Genomic DNA, 27,527 nt, shown 5'->3' with positions numbered 1-27,527 from the left:
GCATTTACGTTGAATGCAAACGGTTTGGCGTTTAAAAGTTGGTAATTTTTAATGGATTATTGTGAATGTAAATTTCCTATACAGTATTTTCTTAAATGCAGAATTATTATAGGATTGAAGATAAACTAAGCAAATGTAATGTAAGCAAAAATAAAACAAAAAAAGTTAGAAACAAAAAACGAATTAAATCCTTAATGCAATAACAAAAATGCATCCAAAAGTGAATTGGGCGTTAGAATAACCAGCTTATTTTTATATGCGCACATATTGGAATGCTGTGGCACTCTGTATATATTTATTTTGTTTTTGAATGCACGTTTTTAAAGATGACGTGACCACTTTTGCGAAATAAAACAGATATCAAAAATCGTCAAACAAATGGTTAAACCGGACGTGACACACACACTTATATGTGGCGCGCTGAACATCCCTGGGCCAAACAGCACTAGCTCCCCATCTAGACCAAGACTCACTAAAAATATTCATTTCTTTTGTTTGAATGTTTTGCAAAAATAAATTGCACTAATTTTTCATTTTAGTTCGAAGCCAATATGCACCACATTTTTTTGACACTTTTCGTTGCTACATTGGAAATTTTGGTAACATATCTTTTTGGGCACCAACGAAGCCAGATGGTGTTGATTAAATGGTGGCGAATGTAGGAGGATCTCGTCTTTACTCTAAGCATATATGTTGTTGGTTTTGTTGTTGGCGTTGGCGGTAATTTTTGTCGAGACTATTCACAGTTTACCATCATAGCTAAAATTTGGCTTTGTCTTATATTGAAAGTCAAATCGGTCGACTGTTTCCAAATGAAGTGACGCACCGTACGCAAGTCCATGTTAGGATCTACCACCTATTCGGATTTAATATGCATATAAATATATTTACAAAAATAAAATAAATCAGATTTATACTCACAACATCGTTACACCATAACTCGATGCGATCCTCTGCAGGTACTTGTGATCCTCGGAATTCGCATCACTTTGACTATTCTGCGAAGAATTTGAAGCGTTACCGCCACTCGGTGTTGTCTCTGCGCCCAGTACTTTTTCCAAAACATGCTCGCACACTTTGCGACATTGTATAAACTCGTTGGCAACTAGACGATCCTGCAGTACAAGAAAATTATAATAAGTATACGCGTGATTTACTTAAGAGAACCGAATAAAAAACAAGAATTCACCTTTTTGGTACGTTCAGGTTTAATCATTTGTGGGTGCGGCTGCAGAAGAAGGGTATTTTTAAGAACTTCGGAATAGTCTTCTCGATCACTACATCTGTGACCCACTGTGGTACGGTTTCGTGCAATAACGTACTTTCACTCTCTCCAGCTGCATCACGCACCAAAAGTCGACAAACCGTACGTCCACCTACCTCACTGTGAAACAAAGTTATTTACAGCTATTGAAAATGTAAAATATTTCGTAAATATTTACCTAAAATAACCGGTGTGTGCTTGGGCACCTGAAAGTAACCATTTCCATGGCTATCTGGCACAAGCCAATTCACTTTGTGGTAAGCTGTGCGGTGGTAAGTCCAGCTTTCTAATAATGCTTCCAGTAGTAGTTTGCCATAATTTATCTGGAAATAACAATAAATCGTTAGACATTTTATTGGTTTTATCATGACATGTTTACATACCTTAGTCTCTGATGTTGGTTCCGCACATTCTGGAAGTCCAGCCTCTATAGACACCCACGCAGCAAAGCAGTCAACTTCATCCTGGCCTAATACAATTGTTGGCATCTAATAGAAAGAGTTTAAAACTGAATTACAGTACGCTTCCCAACTTCGTTATGACTTACTCCAGTCTTTAAATCCACCGTAAACCAATTTGGAATGTAAACTTGTTTATTACGTTTCTTCAATTCTTCATCAAAATCCACTTTGCCCAAATCCTCTTTTTTCATTACACGCAGCACATCGTAAATAGCAACATTCTCCTCAGTATCCTTGGTTACTATATAACGTTTGTCGTTTAAAACGACACATTTCTTAACGGCCGCACCACCTAGTTTTTATATGAATACATTATTTATTTTATATTCACCAGCTTCATCTTGAAACTTTTACCTTTGATGCATGTCAGTTCTGTGTTCGACGCTATCGCCCACTGTGCGTCCATTCCTCCACTAGATGTTAAAGTACATTTGTCATATAACGGTAATTTCCAACAGCGTATATCTGAATTCCACGTGGTGGCCCAAACACCTGTTTTATCAATGTTATATCCAAGACTAAGCACTGGCGCACGCTCCTCACAAACTAATACCGAATTACTTGGGTTCCTTAACTCAGTTACTATGATATTCTTATCTCGACTGCCGGAAATCACATACTGAAAGTTTTCACTCATCAATAGCGCCCAAACACCTTCCTTGTGTACATGTAACGTCTGTATACACCGCTGTTGGCCCAAATTCCAAAGTTTGATTGTTCCATCTGAACTGCCAGAGACTACTTGACTGCCATCAGGTGAAACTACTAATGCACGTACATTTTCAGTGTGACCTCGCAGCTTCATGCTTCGTGTACAGGTACGAGGATCCCAAATACGTAATATATTTTCCGTTGAACCGCTAACAATAACCGTACCCGAAGGGTTCATAGCCAGACTGTATATAGAGTCCTTAGAACCGGTGAGACTAGAGGCTATTGTGGTAATAAATAATTTATGTGAATAAAATTGCATAAGTTAGTGGAATAATAGTTTGACTTACTTGTAACGGTATTGTTGCTGGCAGTCAGTGCGGTTAGGGTGTTAACGTCCCAAAGGAAAATTGCTTTGTCCAGCCCTGCACTTGCCACTTGTTCGCGATCTCTGGCATAGGCCAATGCCTGCACATAATCTCGATGTGTGCGTAGCGTTGACATGCAGAAGCCTTTATGGGCATTCCACACTTTGACGGTGGTATCACAGCTGGCGCTTATTACTATAAAATGTATAAGCATAATTTAATAATTGACAAAAAAAATTCGGTTGCACTATAATATCTTTCACAAATAAAAAGGAACATGATTTTAATCATTCAGGTTGTATGGCAGCTTCAAGCTGTCTTCGGATATCGGCAGTACCAACAATTATAGAGAAAAGAACGAATTTTCAGATCGATATCTCAAAAATTGAAGGACTATTTAGCGTATATACAAACAGAAGGACGGGCAGACAGATAATTCATTATGCTGTTCAGGGTATTAAAACAAAAAAAAAAAACAATAAAACATTTATATACTCACAATTTCTGCCATTACAACAGAGCACTATATCATTAACCCAATCGTTATGGTGTTCCATTGATTGTATATATTTCTCTGAAGATTCTGTTCTTGTGTTCCATACTCGAATAATAGCATCACGACCAGCGGAATATAGCTTGCCATTATTGGGATCGAGTTGTAGCGCATTAACACCGTTTCTGTGTTGTTTTTCCTCTGCATCTCGTATTACAAACGACACCTAATTTGAAGCAATGTGAAAAAATTAGTTTACACTAAGCTTGTCCCACTCTTATTAAATTCCTTTACATCCACTTTTATGTGCCGGTAATGTATTGCATTTGCAATTACTTGGCAAACCACTTCAGTGCATTTAGTAATCACTTTATAACCTACCTGCATTTTCTTACGTCCACCTTGACAACCTTTATGCGTTAACATGTCTGTTACCACTAATCCCAATCAATGGTAATGTTACTTTGGCAAAGCAATGCTGATGCAATTTTTTCGGTCCGATTGAATATATAGACGTTGGAAAAAATCGTTGTGCCCTTCTATTTAAGGTAACAAGTGTATGCCGTGAGAAATACTAAGATTTTTTTCTTATTTCGTTTTGGACAAGTTTCTGAATAAATCCTTTTTCGTCTACATTTATTTTCACACCAAAATAAAAAACAATTAAAACTTGTTAAACAAATTTTCACTAATTGTCCTTTTTGCACAGTTGTTCTCTTCAGATTTCTATACTCTTTCGGATAACTTACGCCTGCCTTGACTCTCTTTCGCTAATAAATTGTCAACATGAATGACAGTTCCACGCTGCGAATGTCAATCAAAACGTACCGCACTTGAAATCTGATAAGAAACATTGATAATGTTGTCATATGCATAGAATTTTTCTGAATATTTTTACGACATGAAAAAAATTCCTTAAATATAAATATATATATACATATGTTTATAAATATATGCCCTTTGCTGCTGTATACAAAAATTTGTTTAATCTTTCTTTTTTATTGGAAATTAGTAAATTTTGAAGTAACATTACTACGCTATGTGCAACTCTGTAGAATTTTGTTGACAAATAAACCCTAATGTGGTTTTGAGTATTTTCTTTTCAATTCAATTCTATATCTTTGGGCGATTGGTTGTTTGGAAATTGCGTCGGGCGATGTTGTGCATAAAAATAAAAAACAAAATTGAAGATAATAAATTAAATTTCAAGTTCTAATGACGTGCATTTGTGATAGCTATCCAAATAAAGCAAGTGTATATTTATGAACGTAACGCGAAACCAGATAGAAGTGAACAAAGGCACGAAAGCTTTGTGACGACTGAAAGTTTTTTATGTAAGGAAATTTAAATAAATTAAACTAGGAAAGACTATAATTGCATTGAACTTCCATAGTGTTGTTTGGTGTAATAATAGCAACATAGCTATTGGCGGCATAACATTGGGAACTACTCTACAACTACTGATTCATTGTCATAACTTTTCAGGATAGCATTTTAGGAATTGTTCAAGGTAGGTAAATAAAAGTTTATATCTAATGAATTTGAAATGGATATAAGCAGCTACTACTTCAATTGTCAATCAATAATAGCCGAACTTATTTATGAATATTTTTGCCCAAGAACGCAAACATACACATGCACAACGCAAACATTTTAGTGATAGCCCACATTAAACGCCTTATATCCTTGAGCGTCGTTGAACGGACGAAACGCACCCTTCAATCAAGAAATTTTACCATCATAGACCAGCGCATAAAAAGTCCTAAAACATGATTGTGAATGAAATAGCAGTGGGGTGTTGTTAAGCATGCAAAGGCACGAACGGTGAAATAGAACTTCCGCTCCTAGTATATGCCTATATTTGCGTTTGTTCAATGCATGAAACGAAATATTTTATTATTTATACAAATGCGTAGCATATCCATTCCACATATGATTTGTCTATACTTATCATGGTTAAATATCTGTTCTTTCTGTGGTTTCAGTTCGTATAGTATTTATAATCATACATACATACATATATTTGCCCCTATCCATACATACTTATGTATATACATACATATATCACATTTGTTGATTAAATTTTAATTCTGAAAGTTAATTACATATATTTTATTTTATTTTATTTCTCAGTATGCTACAAAACAAATTTATTTTGTATATTAGTAGACAATAATTTAGTATATATGCTCGTGCATTTAACGATATTATGAAATGACCGTTATTTCGTTTTTCCAATTTGTGCACTGAACAGAGAATATTAAGTTTGCCAAGCTTTTTCTTGTTTAAATACGTAAATATAAATACAAATATAAAACTTTATATCAATAATATTTCTATGCATCAGTATTCCAAAAATAAGGCTTCAAACCATAAAGCACGCCAAGTTAATTTAAATACGCACTATCATATCGTATTATATGTAAATAGAAACCAACTCGCTTCCATAAAAAGCATCTGCCTTCTAAACATAATAATTTCTAACCAATATACTTTTGTTTAAACACCGAAGCAAATCAAACGCTAACGCAACTATCATTTTAAATTCATTGCCTATGAAGCCCATTATTTGCAAAGTGAGTAACTGAAAAGACTACCAACTGAAAAAAAGTTTTAACGTTTTGGAAAGTTTATTTGCTTCCACTTGGGCAGCACACTTGCTGTACGTTTAATCTGCAACACGTTATTACTTCAACCATATTTGAACCGGCAGTAATTTCCGGCTTTAATGATGATTCTTTTACCGCTACTTTGTAATATAATTTTTCATTGCTTTTGCGATCATTACATTTAGCTTCGAGTGTCTTATTTAGTTGGCTCAAATAAATACCCCATCTTTTCCTTCTGAAGAGCATACCACCACCACCAGCTAAATACATATTTAGATTAAAACATACATTAGTATGCACATTCATTTCAATTCGTTGGCACAGCCATAACAGTCGTTGTGTCCCAATCACTTGCTTCTATTGTGCTGTCACATGCCCTCAGTAAGCCCAATGTGCCACCGCCGCTCAACGGAAACAATCCCCGTATGTCCAACGTATTTGCGGCATTTGGCGCGCATATACGCTTATTTGCTATATACATACATACACATGTACTGTAAAATAAACTTATATATAAAAACTTTTCTATTTCATTTGAAGCTACAATTCATCTGCCTAAATGAATTCAAGCAAATCGATTGTTTGGGCTTGTCAACAATTGTATTAAGTTCTTGTTAGTGTTCGAAAATTGTATGCACACATTCAAATAATACATATAATTAATCTTTATGCCGTAAGCTAGGCTGTTAGTTTAATTTATTTGCGGACTATGTTATTCCCAACTTCTTATATCAGCTGTTTTGTTGGACTGTATAGTATTGAGGTTTGTTCGTATACAAAAAGTTATATATGTATGAATGATATAAAATTATTCGACTATATATTTCTAAAAATTAAAATATTACACTTTTTTGTTGTAAAATCGGTGCATTTAGTGATGCCTTAAAAAATATGTAATTTAAATATTTGAGTCTTTATTTAATATTTGTGAAACTATACATTGTTTTATGAACTACGATTTTTCTTAATTATAATGTTTTGCTAACACCAAACATATGTTATAGATATCATTAGGTAATTACTTCCTAAGTTATTTCCCTTACAACTTAATTTCACGCAAAGATTTTCGTGTAATGTCTGTACTCTGTTTAAAAATTCCAAACGCCATAACTTCAACTTGTATTTGATTTGCACGGAACATGTAGACATGCCAGTATGAACAAGTGTTCAAAGTCACGTTAAAATGTGCAGTTAAAAATATTTACTGCGCTATTTCAGCCTGTCGACGAGGTGGGTGGCATCTGGCTGAGAAACAGGCTCTAAATATGCTATACAAGCATTTGTATGTACTTGCATAAATGTGTAGACGGGTTCATATTCACTTCCATACATGTATGTAGATGCATAAATTTACAGGAAGTGCAATATTCATTCAACTAAAATATGCATTTTGCAACCTGAGCAACTAAAAATAAATCACTCTAACAGCATGACTAAATTATTCGTGTAGGCATGCAGAGATTATGAATGAAAAAGTAGTCACCTTCGTATATGTACATATGTATTTACGTGTATTTATGCAATTTGTAGAGATTCACTCAGGTATTCGTGGCATGCCTCTGTAATAATTTTAATCTTATTTATTAAAATGTTTCAGAAATAAGTATTAACTTTGTATTCAAAAATCTGGCACTCATATGACAGACAGACAGCACAGGGCGCTTCGATTTTTTTTTTTTAATTAGCGATTTTTTCTCTCCCGAATCTCAATAAGTGGTCATGCAAATTGATTATAGACTAGGTATACTACACATATGTACATATATGCGTAAACTATAAAAATATATGTAGTATGTACATATGTCAAAAACAATTTATTTTCAAAGTTTCGCAAAACCGCAACCTATTCTATAACTCAGAAAATTTATCCATATTATTGGATAATGAATATGTAGCTTTAATGAATATGTAGCTTTAATGAATAGTTCGCTTATATACATAGATCTAAATGCCAATAGCAAAGCTTAAATAATAAAGGAAAATAATTAACCCGTGCGCTATTGTTTATTAATAAAGGCATACATATGTATGTATGTATACCATATACCCAGTAGTCAAATCTACTAAATAATTTATAAACTACTTCATAAATAACCATCCACCGTTAGCCCAACCGAATTGAAAATAGTGAACGGAAAATTATTTAGTAGTAATTTTCAAAACTGAAAGCTTCATAATTTCTTGCAGAAAGTTCTAACTGTTATAGTTGTTGCTGTAATGACAAAAATAAGTCTGATTAATGTTGCCAATTGGCATTCTTTCGACAAATAAAAATCCAAGTCGGTCAGTTTATGTAGACCCGACGCTTGTTTGAAAAATACACGAGTGATGGGTTTTTAGCTTTGGTACCGCCGACGTTAACGTAATTTTTTTAATTGAACTCGATTGCTATTTTAAAACTTATGTTGAAATAATATTTTTTAGCGTTTATCAAATTCTTTTACTTCTTATTGCGGCATTCTAAAAATAATAGTTCCATAATTATCACAAAAAATGTTATCTTTTCTAATAAGCTCCAGTTTTTATTAAAAACAGTTCCTTAAATTGTAGTCTTACACAATTGTATTTCCACAAAATCAAATAAATATTTATCATACAAGTACACGGTCTATTTATTAATTGATAAGCTCTTTAAATGTATACAAATGTTGATAAGTGCCACCCAGTGTCAGCGTCCGAAGAAACAAACAAACAATCATGCCAACAAAAGCTTAGCAAATCAAGTTTATTCCGTGCGTTAACCGACCAGAACTGTCAACAAATATTTTACACACAAATGGATATATACTTATGTATATATGTATGTATTTATGTTTGTGCATGTGCAATAACGCCTTCTCAACTAATTCATTGCTGAAATTGTGCGCACAATTTTAATCCAGTTTAATAAATCAACGCTGAACGTCTGATTGTCTGTGAAAAAGTTTCTCGACAGCAAGCTTTTCACTGACTCATAATGCATTTACGTAAATACGTAGTATTTTACCTTATCACTCGTTATCATTTTAAAATTACATACAAATTTCGTTACTTTTTGTTTTGTGTTTCCTCCGAATGTGTTTTGTACCGTTACAATTTGATTACTTTTGCTCGACTGTCATTACTCGTGCAATTCCTTCGCCTGCGTTCACACGCCACCCAGCTGATACAGTGCTACAATTAATATTCGTCGACACTTTATTGGAATGCGAACATTTGCTCTTTGTACGAGTCACTCCACTGAGCATTATAAATATTAGTAAATATTGTCATCGTCACAGCTGGAAATGATTCATAAATAAATTGTAGAGCACATATGATTTCCTTGCAAACTATACACATATGTATATATGTATGTATATACTTACGTATTTATATGTATAACATGTGCATGCATACGTATCTGGGCATGTGTGTTCTCAAGATGTATAAAGAAAGTGAGTGGATTTTCAAGAATTCGTCAAGATAAAGAAAATATTTGGCAAGCTGTCAAAATTTCATCACAATGTAAGTGAAAAGCATATGATAAAAATTTGTATGTAAAGAAAATTATGAACGCTACTCGTTGAACGCCCTCTAAGCACTCTCATAGCAACTTTAACGCACCGAATATTCTCTTCCAAGGCGTCAATCGTCTCGGGCTTGTCTGGGTAGACAAGTGATTTCACATAACCAAAAAATAGTCGATTGGTGTTACATCCCACGATCTAAGAGGCCTCACCAAAAGTTTCAATTCAGACTCCAAAAATTCATTAATAATGGCTCTATATCGTTCCCTATTTACTGTAAAATTTTCACCGACTTCATTTTTGAAGAAAATTCCCAAACATTCCCTATGCGCATAGAGTACACTAAACAGTGATTTTCTAAGGATGCAATGGTGTCTCAACAATCTCTAAATGCGACAATTTTGCTTATTGCCGCACCCATTCAACCAAAAGTGTGAACTTCATCGCTGAACAATATTTTCTTGTGAAAGTCGTGAGTCGTCAGTGCGCACTGTACATAGTCCCTCAGGATGCGCGTTATCGACTAGAGTTAACGTTGTCGAATTATGTCGACCGAATTCTGGACGCAGCGTGTGATGTGTTGTGCCAACCGAACCGAATTTAACGTTTTTGCCTTGTAATTGCAAAATCAAAACAGCTCTGGCGCAAATCTTACATTATTTAATTAAATTCAGTGGAACTAACTTTTTAAGGGGAACTCTACACCGTAATCGCAACTTTTCCACCTTGCTTAACGTTGGCGTGCAGTAGCAATCGCTTAGCGACAATTAAAAAAGTTCACTTACTTCACTTGCTTTTAATAACTTAGAGAAAGTTGAATTGGAAAAGTTTATCGCTGCGGTGACCATAGCAACGGATCTTTTCATCCAGTTTGTGGCACGAAAGTTGATTCTCGTACATGCTTTTGAACTTGCCAGCAGTAAGAATCGCCAATTAAACAGGTGCAGGTCTGGTATATAGAATCATATCTGCATACAGGGTTGTTCATACATAAGTTTCTTCTAAATTTTTTTTTTTTTAATATTTTAACAATTGTCAAATGTTTTGTTAGATAAACGTTTTAATTTGATTTCACAAACCGAGGAAGGTCGATTGAAATTCCTACAACATCGTTATGAGTTACCAGAATTTTATCCGACTTATTTTTCTTCTTTATTGGCGTAGACACCGCTTACGCGGTTATAGCCGAGTTAACAACAGCGCGCCAGTCGTTTCTTCCTTTCACAATGTGGCGCCATTTGGAAATGCCAAGCGAAGCCAGGTTTTTTTCCACCTGGTCATTCCAACGGAGAAGCGGTCTTTTTCTTCCTCTGCTTCCCCCGCCGGGTACTGCGTCGAATACTTTCAGAGCTGGAGCGTTTTCATCCATCCGGACAACATGACCTAGCCAGCGTAGCCGCTGTCTTTTAATTCGCTGAACTATGTCAATGTCGTCGTATATTTCACAAACATAGCTGATCGTTCCATTGATTGTGATATTCGTCGCGGCCAACGCGCAAAGAACCATAAATCTTTCGCAGAACCTTTCTCTCGTAAACTCTCAACGTTAACTCATCAGATGTTGTCACCGTCCCTGCCTCTGCACCTTATAGCAGGACGAGAATAATAAGTGGTCTTATAGAGTTTGGTTTTTGTTCGTCAAGAGAGGACTTTTTCCGAAGTAGCACATGTTGGCAAGAGATATGCTGCGTTGGATTTCGGGGCTGACATTGTTTTTGGTGTTAATACTGGTTCCAAGATAGACGAAATTATCTACGACTTCGAAGTTATGACAATTAACAATGATGCGAGAGCCAAGTCGCGAGTGCGACGACTGAATGGAAACATTTCGTTTTGCCCTCGTTCACTACCAGACCCATTTGCTTCGCTTCCTTATCCATTCTGGATTCGATAGTTCGAATTATTTTCCCCAGCACGAGATTGAAGTAGTCGTACGATAGGTAGTCGCCTTGTCTGAAACCTCGTTTGGTATCGAACAGCTCGGAGAAGTCCTTCCCGATCCTCACGCAACTTTTATCCAACTAAAAGTTGTTATTTCAGTAAAATAGGCGTATAAATGTCCAAAATTGCACTAAATTTGCACACGAAGCATGTACTGAATTCTTGAAAGTCCATTTCAGCTTTGCAAGTCTTTTTGGTGGAATTTGAATCGTTATTTCTAACTACTAAGAGTAGCCTCTGTCAAAATTATATGGAAATAAAAACAATATGTTTATGAACCACGGGTTATAAAACACCAAAAAGCCATTTTTCATCAAGTTTTTTGTTCAGATATTCATACCTTTGCACATAAAAATTTACTATTTACATTATTTGCATTTTTTAGAATGTCTGTAATAAATTAGCACCACATTTTACATTTTACAGCTATTTCACCTCTCCACATCCAATCTGCGCTTATTCTTTAGTTCTTGTGTATTATTAATAATTATTCAATCAAGAAAATAAACACATTAGACAGACTTATGCAAATAGTATTCGCATAACTTCTTACCTGAGAAGCACTGACCCCTAGCAAACTAGTCGAACAACTTGTCATAGCTAAAGCCGATTTCCGCTCGTTTACGAAATACCCTACTGCGGCATTCATTATGAAATCTCGCACATACTTGTCGCTGTCAACTCAGACTACTGTCTAACGTTTAAAACAAAAACAAAAGCCATAAAACAACAAGCTGCGTCTGTCTGAACTGTGGCTCCTCCAGCAGCTGGAGACTTCTGCAGCCCGCCATAATTAACAAACATACATAGTACATACAATTTTAAGAGACACATGTAAGTGCTTAAACCGGCTGAGCGAGAGTAGAACACCCAAAGAAAAGAAAAAAAGAAAACAGATGTTTCCCAAGCAGGTTGTGCTGTGTTTGCGCATGTGCGCAGGGGTATTTATAGTTTGAAATTCAACTGAAATATGCGATTTTGTAAATAGAATGCGCGCTTGGAGCAGCTTGCAACTCCAAACAAACATATTTTATTCGAAGCAGGTCAACTTACACTGATGAACTGCTGAATGAATTGTACTTTTTTGGTTTTGCTGTTGGTTGCAGAAAATATATGTATACGAGGGTTGACTTTTATATTTCGGGATTGGAGAACAAAAACAAATATTAATCAGCGAATATATGTAGCTTTATTGTTTTTTTTAAATATTATTTATTAATATTTACAAACTTTTGCATGCGTTTGAATCAGTTGTCGAAGCACTTTTGTCACACCGATTCAGGTATCTCCAAAACAGGCGTTCTAAACTTACCAACCGCCGCTTCAGGTGTCGTAAAACGTTAACCTCTTAGTTTATCTTTTACGTAGGGGAATAAAAAGAAGTCATTCGTTGCCAAGAAAGGACTATACCGGTGGATGGCTTATCAAATCGATGTTTTAAGTACTCAAAAATGCAGTTGTTTCGGTCGATGTGCGAGAGCTCGCATTGTCATGGTGAAGAATGATACGTCTTCAGCAAATGATTTTCCAAATTTCTTGATAGACAACCGCCAAACAAATGGTTGTATACCACTCAGAATTTATTGTTCTGCGTTGTTCCTGTGGTATCGTAGCGACATGTCTAATTTTTACAAAAGATCAGGCAATCATTTGATTGGAAGTGGTTTGTAAGCGTACAACTTTTGTGGGACTCGACTCGTGTGGTAGTTAACAGCTGTTTACTTTCGTGGTCATACGAATAAAGCTACGATTCATCATATGTCATGATGACATAGACGTGTTTCGATGCACCGTTGTCGTATTTTTTTCTTTAGCAAATCTCTCCACCAATCAATACGAGTCTTTTGTTAGCGATTGACAAATTGTGTAGGATCCAGCGTGAACAAATTGTTTTTTTAATCCAATGTTCATGCAATATTAAATCTCACGATAGATCACATGGCGATCTTGTAATATCAGTTTCTGCACAGCATCAATAGTTTCTGGAACAACTACAGATTTGGAACGACTTTCGTGAAATTCGTCTTGGAGTGGTTTACGACCTCGATGGAATTCATCATACCATCGATAACCACTGGTCCTTGATGGAACTTCATCGCTAAAAATTTAATTAAGTTGAATGATGTTTGGTTGCTTTTCCTTTGTTTCAAAAGTTGTAAAAAATCAGGCGCAAAATTGTTCAGAATTTAAGTCAATTTTTTTGCCGAGAAGAATATTTTAAGTCACTGTAAACAACACAAATAACGCTCGTATGTCAAAACGTTCTAAGTAAGTGGAACATCAAAAATGTCAAACTTGACGATGATTTCGTGAGTTACCCCATTGCTAAACTAGAGTATCCAAATCCGGAAACAGGAAAGGCAACCTACGTATGCTTGGATGTAAGACCACCTGACATCATGACATACTATATATATTTATGTAGGTACAATTGAACATCAACTGTTTTCATTCATGCCATTTCTTAGACCAGTCTAATACATACATATACATATGCATATATTTATACGTACCTAGGATTGTGTATGTTTAGATTATTAATCAAACATGTGTATAATTACAGTCTCTTTAGTCTTAACAGTCGCATATGGTGTTTCTAACCCGAATACCATATTAAAAAGCATTAGAAACCCCAAGTGATCTAATAATAGAAAATAGTCGGTTAATTTAAACCCTTAAATGTGATCCCGAGTAAAACACAACTACATTTTCACTCATTTTTCATCAGTTTTAATACAAATATTTATTATATCCCCAAAAAAAGACTCTTTTCAAAGGAGTCGTCCACTTTTTCATACACTTGTTATGAGGCTCGGCTGGGATGGCCTTCCATACTTTTAGCGAAGTTTCGTTTCTTCGGTTTTGGCTCAATTTTTGAGCATTTTTCCTGTATTGTTGAACATTTTCGACATATTCATACACCCACGACTCGTTACCAGCAATGATGCCCTTAAAGAAAGAGGGGTTCCCAGCTATATTGTCAAGCATTTCTTTCACGAAAGATTCAGCTCTTTGGGTACGAGTTTACCACTAACACGCTTCATATTCAAAACAATAATAACCGAAATATTTTGAGTCGACTCATAACAAATCAGTTATAACCCTAATGACAATACGACGATTTTCAAACATTGTCATTAAGAGAGATAGCGAATTGAATGAAGCAAGTTTTCGATGATATCTCGACCGCCATTCATTGCTTTGCGCCACTCAAATACTGGTGTTTGTGTTGAGGTAAACTCCTCAAGACCAGTACGGGTCAAATTTGATCATATGGCATACAACCTTAACATTCCCAACAAAAAAATTTTAAAATTCTTGAAAAACTGCAGAACTATGGAGGAATACCCTCTAATACTCCAACTTATAATTCACCACTAATTTACATACATCATTTATTGTTTACATACTTTCATCTGTAATCTAACCGTAGAAGACCTAATTGCCCCATAATTTATTAATTTCCATTGAGTGGAAACTTGTTTGTATTGTTGTAATTCGACATGTAACAACTCGTGTTGCATAAGTGCTTAATACTCTTGACTCATGGTTCCTAAAAAAGGATTGATAAGATAAAAATTTATCGAATATCGAAACTCACAGATAAAAACGTTACCCTTTTAGTGACTGAATCAATAGTTGTTGTATTTGCCATAATAATTATTCTCCTTCATGGCTCTTAGTACGGTTCCGGTGATAAATCATTAGCGGAAATTATTGTGTTTTAACGAGGCAAGCGCCAATTTTTCCTAATGGTCAATTATTATCGCTTGTTTGTTGTATTTCAATTTTGGTTAGACGAAAATTCCATTAACTTTTGACCTTTTTGTGTTTTCTTTTATGGGCTTATACTTTATTCTATCACATAGTAATTTTGAAATATTAAATTAATAGACATTGTATATTTATAAAGTAGTTTAGTAATTTCTACGGCAGGTTAAGGCAACATTTTTTTGTCAAAGCTAAAGTAGTACTTTTCACACATGAATCTTTTATATTGCATTTTAGATGCATTTAAACCCATTGTCGAAGCTCTTTTGCCACTCTGATTGAGGCATCTCCCAAGCATGCCTTTTGAAGACATCAACCGCCTCTTCAGGTGCCGAAAAATGTTAACTTCTTAGTTTATTTTTTACGAACAAGAATAAAAAAGAAGTCATTCGGTGCCAGTCGATGTGTGAGAGTAATCCTGATTTCGTGAAATACACCTGGCAAACAAATGGTTGTATACCACTCCGATTTTACTGTTCTGCAATGTTCCTGTGGTATGGTTCCGACATATCCAGTATTTTTAAAAGAACAGACAGCCATTTGCTTGGAAGTGCGGCTCAACTTAAAACACACATACAGTCGACTGATGTTTATGTTCGGGCTCATACCCGTTAATCCACGATTCATCACCTATAACGATGTCATAAACTTTTTTCGAAACACCATTCTCATATTTTGTTTATAGTACATTTCGACCAATCGGCACGAAGCCTTTTTTGAGCGATTGACAAATTGTGAAAGATCCAACGTGAACAAATTTTTTTACAGTCCAATGTTCATGCAATATTGAATGCATGCTAGTCCCAATAATTTTCATGGTTGTCTCAATCTCACGATGGATCACATGACGATCTTGCAAAATCATTTTGCGCACAGCATCAATAGTTTCCGGAACAACAATAGATTTTGGACGATCTTCCAGAAACTCATCTTAGAGACCTCGATTGAATTCATCATACCATCAATAAACACTGGCCCTTGTTATGGCTTCATCGTTAAAAATTGAATGAAAATCATCGATGCACTGTTGCTGAGTTAATCCACGTCGAAAGTTGCAAAAAAATAATCACGCGAGAATATTCGGTATTTTTGTTGAGAAGAATATTTTAAGTTACTGTAAACAACACAAATAGCGCTCTTATGTCAAAATGTTCTGAGTATGCATACCTTCAAAAATATTAAACTTTGCGATAAAGTCGTGAGTTGCCAGATTGCAGCACTAATAATATATACAGACAGTCAAATGAACATAACGGACATAGCTAAATTGACCCGAAATCGAATAAATTTTGAAGGGTCTGCGACGATCTTGGATGTTACAAATTTCAAAGCAAACTTAATATACACTGTTGAGCGTTTAAAAAGTGTCGCAGATTTGTTTGCGAACAGTTGATATAGAGCAGGAAGACTGAAAGGTTAAGGACGCCACTAGAATTAAATCGAAACTTCAGGAAGTGGAACTATCTCAAGTTAATGAAAACTATTGCAAATTGCATAATTACTACTCATCGACCGTTTTTCCGGATCTTACCTGCTCTTATTTGTCGATATTTTGATTTATGTTGACTTTGCGTTCATTGATCGTCTGTATCTCAATATTGTACAACCCGTCCAATAATCTGACGGAATCCAATAGATTTTTCTACTCAATCCCCAACCCTTTGCCAAGGATGACCACATACTTGTTTACTCTGACGTCCGCAGTGTGTCACTTAGTGCCGTCCTGCTCGTATCAAATGCGGTTTACGCGCACATCCAAGCGTTTGTAGCCAAATAATTCAGTTTGCCATGACACCACCGACCCATCAAAATTTTATTTGCTCAATAATAAAACCTTTGCGTGAGCCTCGCAAGGATTCGTGTTTGTAGTTAAATTATAGTACCATTAAATACATTTTCCCCATACGCCAGACACTGCCATGTCAAGGTAAAAGGTGCTTGCGCCTTTCAACTAAATTTTTAATTTGTCGACGTGGCAAGTACACGAGTCTGCACAAATAGAATAATTGTAAAGCAAAGAACTTAGACCGGCATGTGGCAAATTCAGCGCGTACGGAGCACCTACACATACGCGCATATCAGCCTATGTAGACTATGTGAGCTCACAGAAGTAGTTGAGGGAGGTCCTCGTAGCTAACTGTAAACAAGAAATACTTGCACACGAACATATAGACATGCGTTAATGTATTCTTAGCACGCTATTGAGATTTAAAAATACACTCAACAATATATACAGACATGTAGAAATTAGAAACCGTCATATATAGTAAAAATATGCGTTGTTCTAAAGTTATGGCAAACATATAGTAGCATAGTTCTAGTGAAACGAAACCTCAAATTATCGCCATTAACGTTTTGGTTTCGTCCTACTTCACGCAAGCTCTCAACTCGTAGTACAACGTAGTCTTAAAGTCGACTTTCATTCAATATAAATTTTAATGTCATTTGACTTGCCTTGATACTTTTAGATAGAGCTTTAAATGTAATGGTATAATTTACTTGACTGTTTTTGTTTTGCGGTCCCGGTTTTGTACCCGGTCAGCTCGCCAATATCTCTTATTGACCGATTCAGCACTTTTGAAACGCGTCTCTATCAAACGCAACAAAATGCCCGATTTTACTGCCCTGAACAAGGTATACATATTATGTTTCACATGAAGTCTTTAACAAGAAGAAGGAAAGGTCGGAGACCCTCACATACAAATGATCAGCGTGACGAGTTGAACAGATTTAAGCATATCCGTCTGTCTATATATATGTTTACTAGTCCGTCAGATAACGTTATGGTATTTTGCTTACATTCTTTCCCCAAAAAGTTGTTTCAATTGTCGATATCAGACCAATATAGCCCTACAAACTGATTGATCAAAATAAAGTTCTTGCATGGAAAACTATTTTCTTATAGAGTATTGTCCACAGCAGCGCTACAATATCCAAACAAATTGTTCAGATCGGACTACTATAGCATATAGCTCATCAACTGGTTTTTCGGGTGTTGCTGAATCCTTAAGTAAATTGGAATCAAGAGACAGGTAACTCTACTATAATTTCCTATCGCTCTGCCATATCTTCCTCTTTTGTATTTTTTGTTATTGTCGTTGTGGCGGCAGAAAACATTCTTGAAATAACTTCGAGGAATGTTGCCGAGTTGACAGTCTTCGATCGGATAAAAATCTGATCCGTTCTGATTACTTTAAACCGACTATTGTGCAAACGGATATTCGTTTAAAGATGGAACAATAAGATCGGGAGATTGTAGAAAACTTGCCTCATACAAGCCTTTCATCCGCTCTATTTATGGTGATAATATTTAAAAAAATCTATGAAATCGAAATATGTGACCTGGTCTACAAAAAGGGGGCTAACGTGCGAAAACTAGTTTTCTGGGAAAAGCAGTTAAAAATAATCGTCAGTTTCTCGTTATCTCATTAATTGTTCTTCTTTTTTTTGACACCTAAGCCCCATTTTCGTAGACCAGGTCACATACTGATCAAATTTGACCCGAACTGGTTTATTCAAACTGACCTTCATTAGTGAAGAGTTGTCTATTTATAAGGCAATAATCGACCTTTGTTTGAAAATTCAGGAAATTCATGATTTTTTTATTAATCAAGATAAAAATCAATTATACAATATATTTGAACTCTGTTCATTTATTGAGAGGTTTAAGGTACAGCAGCAATTATTACTTTAAGATTACGAAATTATAATTGTTTAGAACATCATACAGTAAATTAACTCAACACAAAACCTAAGTTGTCATAAAACAGTTAATTTATATTTCACATTTTGCTTATCGTTTCTAAATAAGTAAATAAACAGCATATAAATATTCTAACATTCCACTCAACACTGCATCAATGAATATTTATTATAATTTTGCAAATTTTCCCAACTGCACACGTAAAAAGCCTGCACTCACTCCTTAATGTACATACATACATATGTTTGTATATATTTCCAAATTATTGAAAATGAAAATCTCTTGCATTTTCGATTTTTCTTCTTATCCCATTTAAAAAAATGCATACAAACTAAACAAAACGACTACGATGTCAGGATTTGACAGCAAAATGGCAGCGGAAGGCTTGCGTCAGTGTCTGCTGCTATGGAGCGTCGACTATTGGAATCTAGAAGGTAAACAAGCGAGCACTCAACCAGTGAACCACAATCACCATATATCGCATATGAGTTATGGAAATAAAGCTTTTGGTTCTTTTGATTTTTCCAATTTAAATACTTAATGCCGTTAGATATTTTCGTTTGTGTGCTTGTTGTGTGTGAGGTACGTTTTGTGCCTTTGCACTTTTATGCCTTTTGTAATGTATTCAGTTTTTTCACATTATAATAGTTTTTTGTTTGCATAAATCAATTCTAGACCTTTTGTGTTAGTGGATAGTTATTCTAGTTTCCTTGCCTGACTTCATTGCAATAAAAAAAACTAGAAGTAATTATTTTCTCATGCAAATCGAAAGTAGTGCGCAGCAGACGCCCTACATTTGAATGCAATGGAGGCATGTGTTTTGTTGTTATTATGCACTTTCTTACAAATAAACGTTTCTTAAAATAGTTTTTTAATTTTATATAAAGTTTTTATTTTCTAAATAGTTTTGCAATTACATATTTATAAATCTATTATAAGGCGTATGTTGAGTTGTGTGTTTGAAAGCTGCGTATTATAGTATTTGTTATCTCAATTGTATTATTTATAAAAATTACGCATTTAATGCAAAAAAATAACTGTTTTGTAATATTATAATTTCATTTGTATTTATAATTTCATATTTTTTATTATTTTCATTGTTTCTTTTTTCACTTTTCTTCAGTTATGGCTGACAGTGCTTTCAAGTCGCGTGACATTGGCTTGCGTGCCCAGAAGAAGATCCTCTCGCGCATGGCCACCAAGAATATAGCGAAAACCTTTATTGACGGCACAACTGCATCGCTTCTTGATAATTTATATCGCCTTTGTAAAATGCATGTAAGTGCGCGCTCCAATCAACTTTTTCACCAGCTCCATACAAACATATGTACATATGAATAAATAAAATTTAATAACCACAATTTGTGAGAACTTTTCATATTAAGTATCTTCATATTATATACTCGTATATACTTACATACTTCCTTAATAAAAGCTGCCTCTTTTCTTACACCAACTTTCAATTGCACAATTGTATTTACATTTATATATCTACTTTAATGCAGACGGGCAACAAAGTTAAAGCGGAGAAGCTGATAAAAAATATAATAAAAATTGTTATCAAAATTGGTGTCCTACATCGAAATAATCAATTCAGTGCCGACGAACTGAAGGATGCGGAAGTCTTTAAGCGGAAGTTTCAAGTAAGTGTAATAAATATGTTTGCATATAAATATAATTAAATGCAAGTAAATATATAACAACAAAAGTAATTGCAAATAATATTATAATTTATAACCAGTAAATATTGAATAGTCGAAAAAGTCTTTTCGTATTTTAAATCAAACTTCAACTTTTTTTTTATATTTTTAATAATAAATAAAAAAAACAAATACATATGTATGTATCATTTTGGTCGAGCACTTTTTGCCGCTAGAGACATTAATCCATCAGTGTAAATCGAAATTTCCAGAACTGAAGCGAGCAAACCATTGTTGTGCTACACGAACTGATAAAGCATCATTTCCATAAACTTCACAAATTTCATTGGTGGCTTGCGTGGCAATTTTCGCTTTTTTTACCAAAAATTAAAAAAAAAAATGCCGAATTTCTTCATTATTTTCACTCATTTTTCAGCAGCTGTAACTTTTTTCCAACTTTCCCCAATTTATTTTTTTTTTGGTTAAATGATTGGATTTCCAACACTATATGGTATGACGTAATGTGATTTGTAGCACTGAAGATATACGACTGCAACGACATCTACATTGACAAAATACGAAAAGACTTTTTCGACTACCCAATATTAAAAAATACGAGAGAGAATTCTATTCAGCTTTCATTAAGGGGTTGCATGGGTTACCTCGGGTAAAAAACAGCCTTTTCCAACATTTTTTTACTCATATAAAAAATTAAATATTTTCTTAGAATTTTTTATTGCTACAAAGAAATTCTGAAATTTTTGGGAAAAAAAAATATTTTACAAACATACACTATTAACAAAGAAATTCTGAAATATTTGGGAAAAAAATATTTTAAACTCGGCCATAATAACACATTAAACAAGAGCTGACATTTTTTCAGCTTTGTAACACAAAAGACAATTAATTAGATTAAGATTAGATTACTAACAAAATACTAAAAAATTAATTCCACCAAACAGTTTTTTAAAAGGTTTAATTTACTCAATCTAATTATTTCAGAATACACAACTTGCAGTGATTTCCTTCTATGAAGTAGATTACAGCTTCGACCTGCCGTATATGCAAAAGTCCATTGCTGAATCACATGCCACCCTCAAGTCAATTGTCCAACGACATCTCACCGAAAAGTCGCTAAATCGCATCGATGAAGTCTTTAACTTTTTCGGTGATACCGCACTCTTAGAGACCGCCTTCAAACCCAATTCGCCATATCGTGAATTAATGGGCAAAATTGTCAGCGACATAAATACTGCCATGGAAGCGGGAGACATGTAAGTAAGCGTGTGCGCCGTATATGTGCAACACAAAATTTGTATTATGGACACTTTGACACGCTTACACACTCAACTCCTCGTCTTGTCTCGTCTCGTCCAAAGGACTGCAAAGTACTTTAAACGCAGCGGCAAAAAGCGAAGATGTGAACGCAAATGAAAGGCTTAAATGGAATTTAGGTCATTAGTATGGAACAAGAAACCAAAAATAATATATATAATAACAATAAAATAAATTACAGCACTTTTATCGAATACGCTTGTCTTAAATATTATAAATCACAAAAAAAGAAAGAAACATAAAATAAATAATGATGATGATACTAAATATATGTATTGACGCTAACAAATAATAACAGATGTGACAGGCGTTATTGATGTATGTATGTATGTATTTATTTATGAATTATAAGGGCGTTGATTATGTCATTGCCGATAATTGTGTTTTGATAATACGAATATTTTTGATGCTATTGATTGAGCATTCTAATGTTAACAGCGTTATTGATAAATTCTATCGATAACAATGATAATAATATTTATTATAAGCTAGTAAATATGAAACAAGCAAACAAAAAAAGTAATTTTTGAACGATTATTTTTCTATGGTGATATTAAATAAATAAATAAATAAAAAAAAACTAGCACATAAAATGAAATGCAAACGACAACAAGGAATATGCACAAGTGCTGAGCTATTGATACATATTGAAAAGAAAGCATTTAAAGACAACAAAGCACAATTGTACAACATAAATAATATTATCGTTTATTTTAGCGTGAAGATTTGATTTAAAAAAAGTTTAATAAATTAAGAGAATTGAAATTAAAATTTCGAAAGATGCGTTACAGAATAAAAAAATCGGTTAAGTTGCAAGAAATTTCTTAAATTCTAATTCATTAACATAATTAATTTGTTTCAATAAGCAAAATTCGAAATTCGTCAATTATAAGTATTATTATTGATATTGCTTTCGCATTACCTTCGTATTAACCACTCAAATTAAACGAAAATATTATTCATGCGTACAATGGAATTGCAATAACAGTTTGGCGTCCTGTTCGTTTATTGATTGTTGTATCAAATGTATTGTTATTATGTAGACTAAGCAGATAAGTTTAAGAAGCTAAAATAAAAAACAAAAAACAAATCGTAATGCATTCACAGGCTACAGAGTTGCCACAAATTTAACAAAAAAAAAGACGAAATTCGAAAAAAACCAAGTAAAAAACAATAAAAGCAAACTTTTTCTAAATTAACTACTAAACATTTGTATTAGGTACGCATGTGTGTACATAGTTTCAATACTATTTTTATACTACGACATATGTACAAGTCATTTCAACAGAAAATTAAAATGAAAATGAAAACTCTGTAAAAGCTCAATTATTGTCTGAGCATTAGGGATTTTTTCAACGTAGTAAAGACTCATTACACTGCAAAAAACTAAAACTAAAACTAAATTTACCCTAAACATATGTAATTGTGTACGTTTGTACGTTTGTAAACTACTATGCTAGTGTATATGTACTACGTATTTTAAAGGACTACGCAAATTATAATATCAATTTTGTATTTTCTATACTAAATGACTAAATATGAGTTAACTAAACTAAACATAACTAATATTAAAAGTTTTCGAGCTAACAAACTGAGCCTTTTGCGCATTATAAGCATTAAATTGAGAGAACGTTACAAATAATGCCACCGACTATTAAAAATTCGTGGCTTTCGTGAGGTACTATATTTACTACGCTAAATTGAAAAACTATTAATACAAAAAAATATTTCGCTGCATAAGTATATTGAAAGCATTCGAATCACTTTTTAAAACATTGCAAGGCTAATGTACTTAATTAATGAAGTTGAAGAAGTTAAAACTGAATTGCGCCGATCAATCATTGATCTCGTTTGAAAGAAAAGGATTTCAGGCTCGGCTTATGGCAAAGACATTTTCTCAGCAATAAAATTTATTAAAGCGCTGGCCAATACTACTATAATAATAATTTTGCTTCACCCTGAAATGCTTAGCAGAGAAATGCATTTAAGAAAAAATTGGTTTTTTCAATGCCATACACAAAAAAAGTAACGTGACGTTTTGAGCAATAAATCGCGGCATTTTAGTGTTTTTTACATTAATAATCGTAAACAAAAATTAAAAAATACCGTTGTACGAAAGTGAATTTATTTATATATTTTTAATTATTATTTTTTTAACTCGGTAATTGAACTTCAAATCTAATTCTTGATTTTTCTCACTCTAAAATTGAATTTAACATTATTTAAATGGAAAAACTTGTATCCATAGTACTTGATTGGTCTTTAATATTTCCTTTTTTCCAATATTCGCTATGTGTAGTTCTATTAATAAAAGCAATGCATCACATTCCATGAGCTTATGCTAGCCAATGTATAGATTTTTCGTTAATTGCACTTAAAAACACTTAATGTTTCCATATCCGAAAGCAACCTTAAAACGTTCTTTTAAGAATCGTAACAAACATATCGTTTACCGTTCTTTATTTGGATATACAAAAATAACTACATACATATGTACATGATTATTGTACTCAAATAATGTACTCGACCTAAATAAATGTACTCGTATTTACCCACTGATATACCAACGATTATTATAATGTACAAGCGTGCATATACACACATACACTTACACGCACTAATACACTATAAAATTATACAATTCATAAATTTACTCAAAAGTTACCTTGAATTGTTATTATATTTTCTTTTACAAACATATTCTAAAATATATAAAATCTTGTCATATGTATGCTTATTCTTTATTTACAAAACGTATGGTGCATATTTTTTTATATTTTTACTATAAAATTAAAGTTGTATTACAAATTTATATTTCATATTTTTTGCGTCTAAAAATAATTCCTTATATTCAAGATGTAATGTACATGCATACACATACAAAAAATTATTGTTAATGAAAGAAACAAAAGTTATTTTAATTAGTTTACAACTATAACAGGTACATATATATTTATATTATTTAATATTATATGTAGTTGTCGTTGAAGAATGACTGAAGGTGTTATATTTCTTTGAAAATGCAGTAGCAATAATAGTCATATCAAATTGCTGTTTAGTTTATGTGCGAGTATTGTCATGAAATATATTAATTTAAAGTATTTTGTATTTATGCTAAAAATTTGGTGTTTTAGTGGTAGAGGAATACCATTAATTTGTTTTATATGTTATTAAGCCGTTTTAAGTTTTAATTTATTAAAGAATAAATATATGTTGAACACCACAAAAAAGGGCACTTTATTAACTTCAGCAACAATGTAAGTATCAACTGTTTCAAAAAAAAATTGAAATTTTGCTAAAATGGATGGCTGGCTTACTTGTTTTTCTACAAAAATTATCAAATATACACAACAGATCAGTATATCAGAGTTATTGTTGTTGTTTTTTACAACCGCAGAAAACATTTCTGAAATATTTTAGAGGAAAGCTGCCGAATTTACAATACTTAGCCGGATAAATATCCTGGTGCGTTCCGAGCCTTACTGGCGGAATCTCAACACAGCCCTAACATCTGCTCTGGGGTTGCATTGACACGCACAGTTCTTACATATCCTTGCCGGTTTAAAAAAGATTAACAATAGCATATTTTCTTTTCAATACTTTAAACTATATTTTTTGTTCTATTAATTAATTACAATTATTCAGCACGTTTTTCTTCCAACACTTCATCTGTGGATTTGTTTTTATCAGCAAGACGCTGTTGTTTAAATAATTCAATAAGTTTATCAGTCGCCGATTGTTCCACATCGAGTGGTCGTGAAGCGTCTGCGTTGGGATAGGTTGCCACGTTTGCCTCTGGTGCTCGTAAAGTAAACGGCGTCCATGGACCTTGTATTGAAGGCACATCAGTATGCCACATTTTACGTAAACGCAATGAACTTGAACTACCATTCTGCGTTTTCAGCAGTTGAAGCCATTTGGAAATGTCATCTTTATTGGCATTGCGGCAGTTTAGCCATTCGCGATCACCATTTACTAAAATTGAAAATCAAATGTAATATTTGTGCCTATGTTGTGTTAATGTGTACTTACAATATTCACCAACTAGAACCGGTCCACGATGACGGCGAGGTTTAACATAAACCACTACACCGGGATTTTCTTTGGCAAAGTCAACCAGATGGTTTTCAATGAATTCTCTATTTATGTAAGCACAAAATGTTTTTTAAATGTAAACATTGCAAGCAAGTAAAGAAAATTTTATAGGTGAGTACCTCATGCCACGGCTAGAGCCATTGTTCTTACAGAACTTTAATGTAACACGCTGCAATTGGCAAACATAGCGTCCAATGCCATTTTGAAGCGGCGCGCGTGGAAATCCAGATTTAAGGAATAAATGACTGTTCGACATTTTAATTTAAAATTCAGTAACTGGTGAAGAATCAAATTATTACTTATGGAGAAACAGAATAAGAAGCTAACCTATTTGTTATGGAATAAACAGCTGTTGCAAGGGTGGTTCTGTATTGTTGAACACTGAAAACAAAATCTAATGTAAGCATTTAAGATCTGATGCAAATGTAATTATTATATTTCAAGCTTATAATTCGACAATAAATAAAGGATAAAATAACGTGTATCCTACAATTTAATATAAATATTTATGCAATTATTAAATTTTTTATGTATAACAAAATAGCAACCCTGTTGTGACATAACCTACTTTTAGTTGACATTTCGTAAAACTAATTTAGTAGGTTATTTTGCTTTTTGATATTGTTCATAATTTTAACATAAAATAAAATGAACTTTGGTAAAATTCTTCGCACATCCAGCGTACATTGGCAGTTGGCACGGGATTACGCCTTCAAATCGGATTTGAAAATCAAATGGGTACGTCCCGAAAAAATTCCCTGCACAAAGCCGGAGAAAAGTGGAGATTTAGGAAAATTGCCATCAATTAATGAAAAAGAATTACGATTGGATTTTAAAAACTCCAAAGAGTTGCAAGAGTAAGTGAATATTCACTTTAGCTATTGAATACTATAATTTTTTTTATAATATAGCGCCGATCCTCTCGTACAATCACTCTTTCAACTTGAAAATAACCCCTTAGCAGAAACTTCACGTTATTTACGTGACCAGATGATCAAAGAAGTTCAACGACATCCGCTTGATTATGGTTCTATGGAAGCCAAATGTAAGATCTTTTGGAAATTGTTAATGCATTAGTTTCTGTTAAATAAATATACTATTTTTTCAATATAGTGGCACGAATGACGGTGAGAATACGAAGTATGCAAGAACAACTTGATAAATTTCCTAGAAATGTCAAAGTGAAGGTTTCTTTAAAAGAACTAATTGACAAGCGAAAGAAATTTTTGAAATATTTACGTCGTTGGGACTATAGAAGATTTGAATTTATGTTGGAGAAGCTTGATTTAGTTTACAAACCGCCACCAACAAAATTCCATTGGGTAACAAGAAAGGAATCCCTACAAAAGCTTACTGATGCGCATTGTGAACAGATCAAGGAGGATCGCCTTGCTGAATATCGTAAAGTGTTAAATGAGCAGAAGATTCCCTTTTTAGAAGACGCAATTAAGAAAATGGAATTTGTACGCAAAGAACAAATTGATTTAGAAATACCACTCACCGTAACAGAAGAGCAAATAGCAGACTTTAAAAGAGAACTTGAATATCTGAAATCTGAACGAGAAACAAAAACGGAAGATAGAGAATAATTAAAACCAAAACACATTGTTAAAACATTATAAAATAAATATTCGTTAACTAAATTTTATTGTCTTGTCATTAGACAGAGAAAATATATAGCGGCCCTAGTTGCGCCAGTTTAAAATGA

At 33.7% G+C, this 27,527-nt stretch overlaps 3 protein-coding genes and 1 pseudogene across 6 annotated transcripts; 2 read left to right on the top strand and 2 right to left on the bottom strand.

Moving 5' to 3' along the window:
- Positions 1 to 674: 674 nt before the first annotated feature.
- Positions 675 to 4,002, bottom strand: LOC120772421 (annotated as a pseudogene).
- A 360-nt stretch (positions 4,003 to 4,362) lies between these two features.
- LOC120771031 (tumor necrosis factor alpha-induced protein 8-like protein) lies at positions 4,363 to 22,887 on the top strand. 4 transcript variants are annotated; one of them, XM_040098812.1, is made up of 7 exons: positions 4,363 to 4,571; positions 4,631 to 4,747; positions 19,106 to 19,183; positions 19,873 to 20,027; positions 20,255 to 20,392; positions 21,392 to 21,663; positions 21,769 to 22,887. In XM_040098812.1, exons 3-7 carry the CDS (start codon positions 19,120 to 19,122, stop codon positions 21,821 to 21,823), a joined length of 684 nt encoding a protein of 227 aa, XP_039954746.1. In that variant the 5' UTR covers positions 4,363 to 4,571; positions 4,631 to 4,747; positions 19,106 to 19,119; the 3' UTR covers positions 21,824 to 22,887. The 4 variants fall into 4 exon arrangements, with proteins under 4 accessions (XP_039954746.1, XP_039954748.1, XP_039954747.1 ...); XM_040098811.1 differs by lacking the exons at positions 4,363 to 4,571; positions 4,631 to 4,747 and adding an exon at positions 17,985 to 18,078; XM_040098814.1 differs by lacking the exons at positions 4,363 to 4,571; positions 19,106 to 19,183 and having other exon boundaries at positions 4,581 to 4,747.
- A 2,237-nt stretch (positions 22,888 to 25,124) lies between these two features.
- Positions 25,125 to 26,148, bottom strand: LOC120771103 (39S ribosomal protein L43, mitochondrial). The gene is made up of 3 exons (XM_040098945.1): positions 25,939 to 26,148; positions 25,757 to 25,863; positions 25,125 to 25,699 (listed from the first exon to the last, which is right to left on the bottom strand). Exons 1-3 carry the CDS (start codon positions 26,073 to 26,075, stop codon positions 25,362 to 25,364), a joined length of 582 nt encoding a protein of 193 aa, XP_039954879.1. The 5' UTR covers positions 26,076 to 26,148; the 3' UTR covers positions 25,125 to 25,361.
- Positions 26,149 to 26,408: 260 nt separating this feature from the next.
- Positions 26,409 to 27,524, top strand: LOC120771871 (28S ribosomal protein S15, mitochondrial). The gene is made up of 3 exons (XM_040100122.1): positions 26,409 to 26,676; positions 26,731 to 26,864; positions 26,933 to 27,524. The coding sequence occupies exons 1-3, from the start codon at positions 26,468 to 26,470 to the stop codon at positions 27,406 to 27,408; spliced, it is 819 nt and encodes a 272-aa protein (XP_039956056.1). The 5' UTR covers positions 26,409 to 26,467; the 3' UTR covers positions 27,409 to 27,524.
- The last annotated feature ends 3 nt before the right edge of the window (positions 27,525 to 27,527 follow it).

This window comes from Bactrocera tryoni, chromosome 3 (assembly GCF_016617805.1).
Source record: "Bactrocera tryoni isolate S06 chromosome 3, CSIRO_BtryS06_freeze2, whole genome shotgun sequence".
NCBI lineage: Eukaryota > Metazoa > Arthropoda > Insecta > Diptera > Tephritidae > Bactrocera > Bactrocera tryoni.
This window is presented reverse-complemented; position numbering and strand designations above follow the sequence as displayed.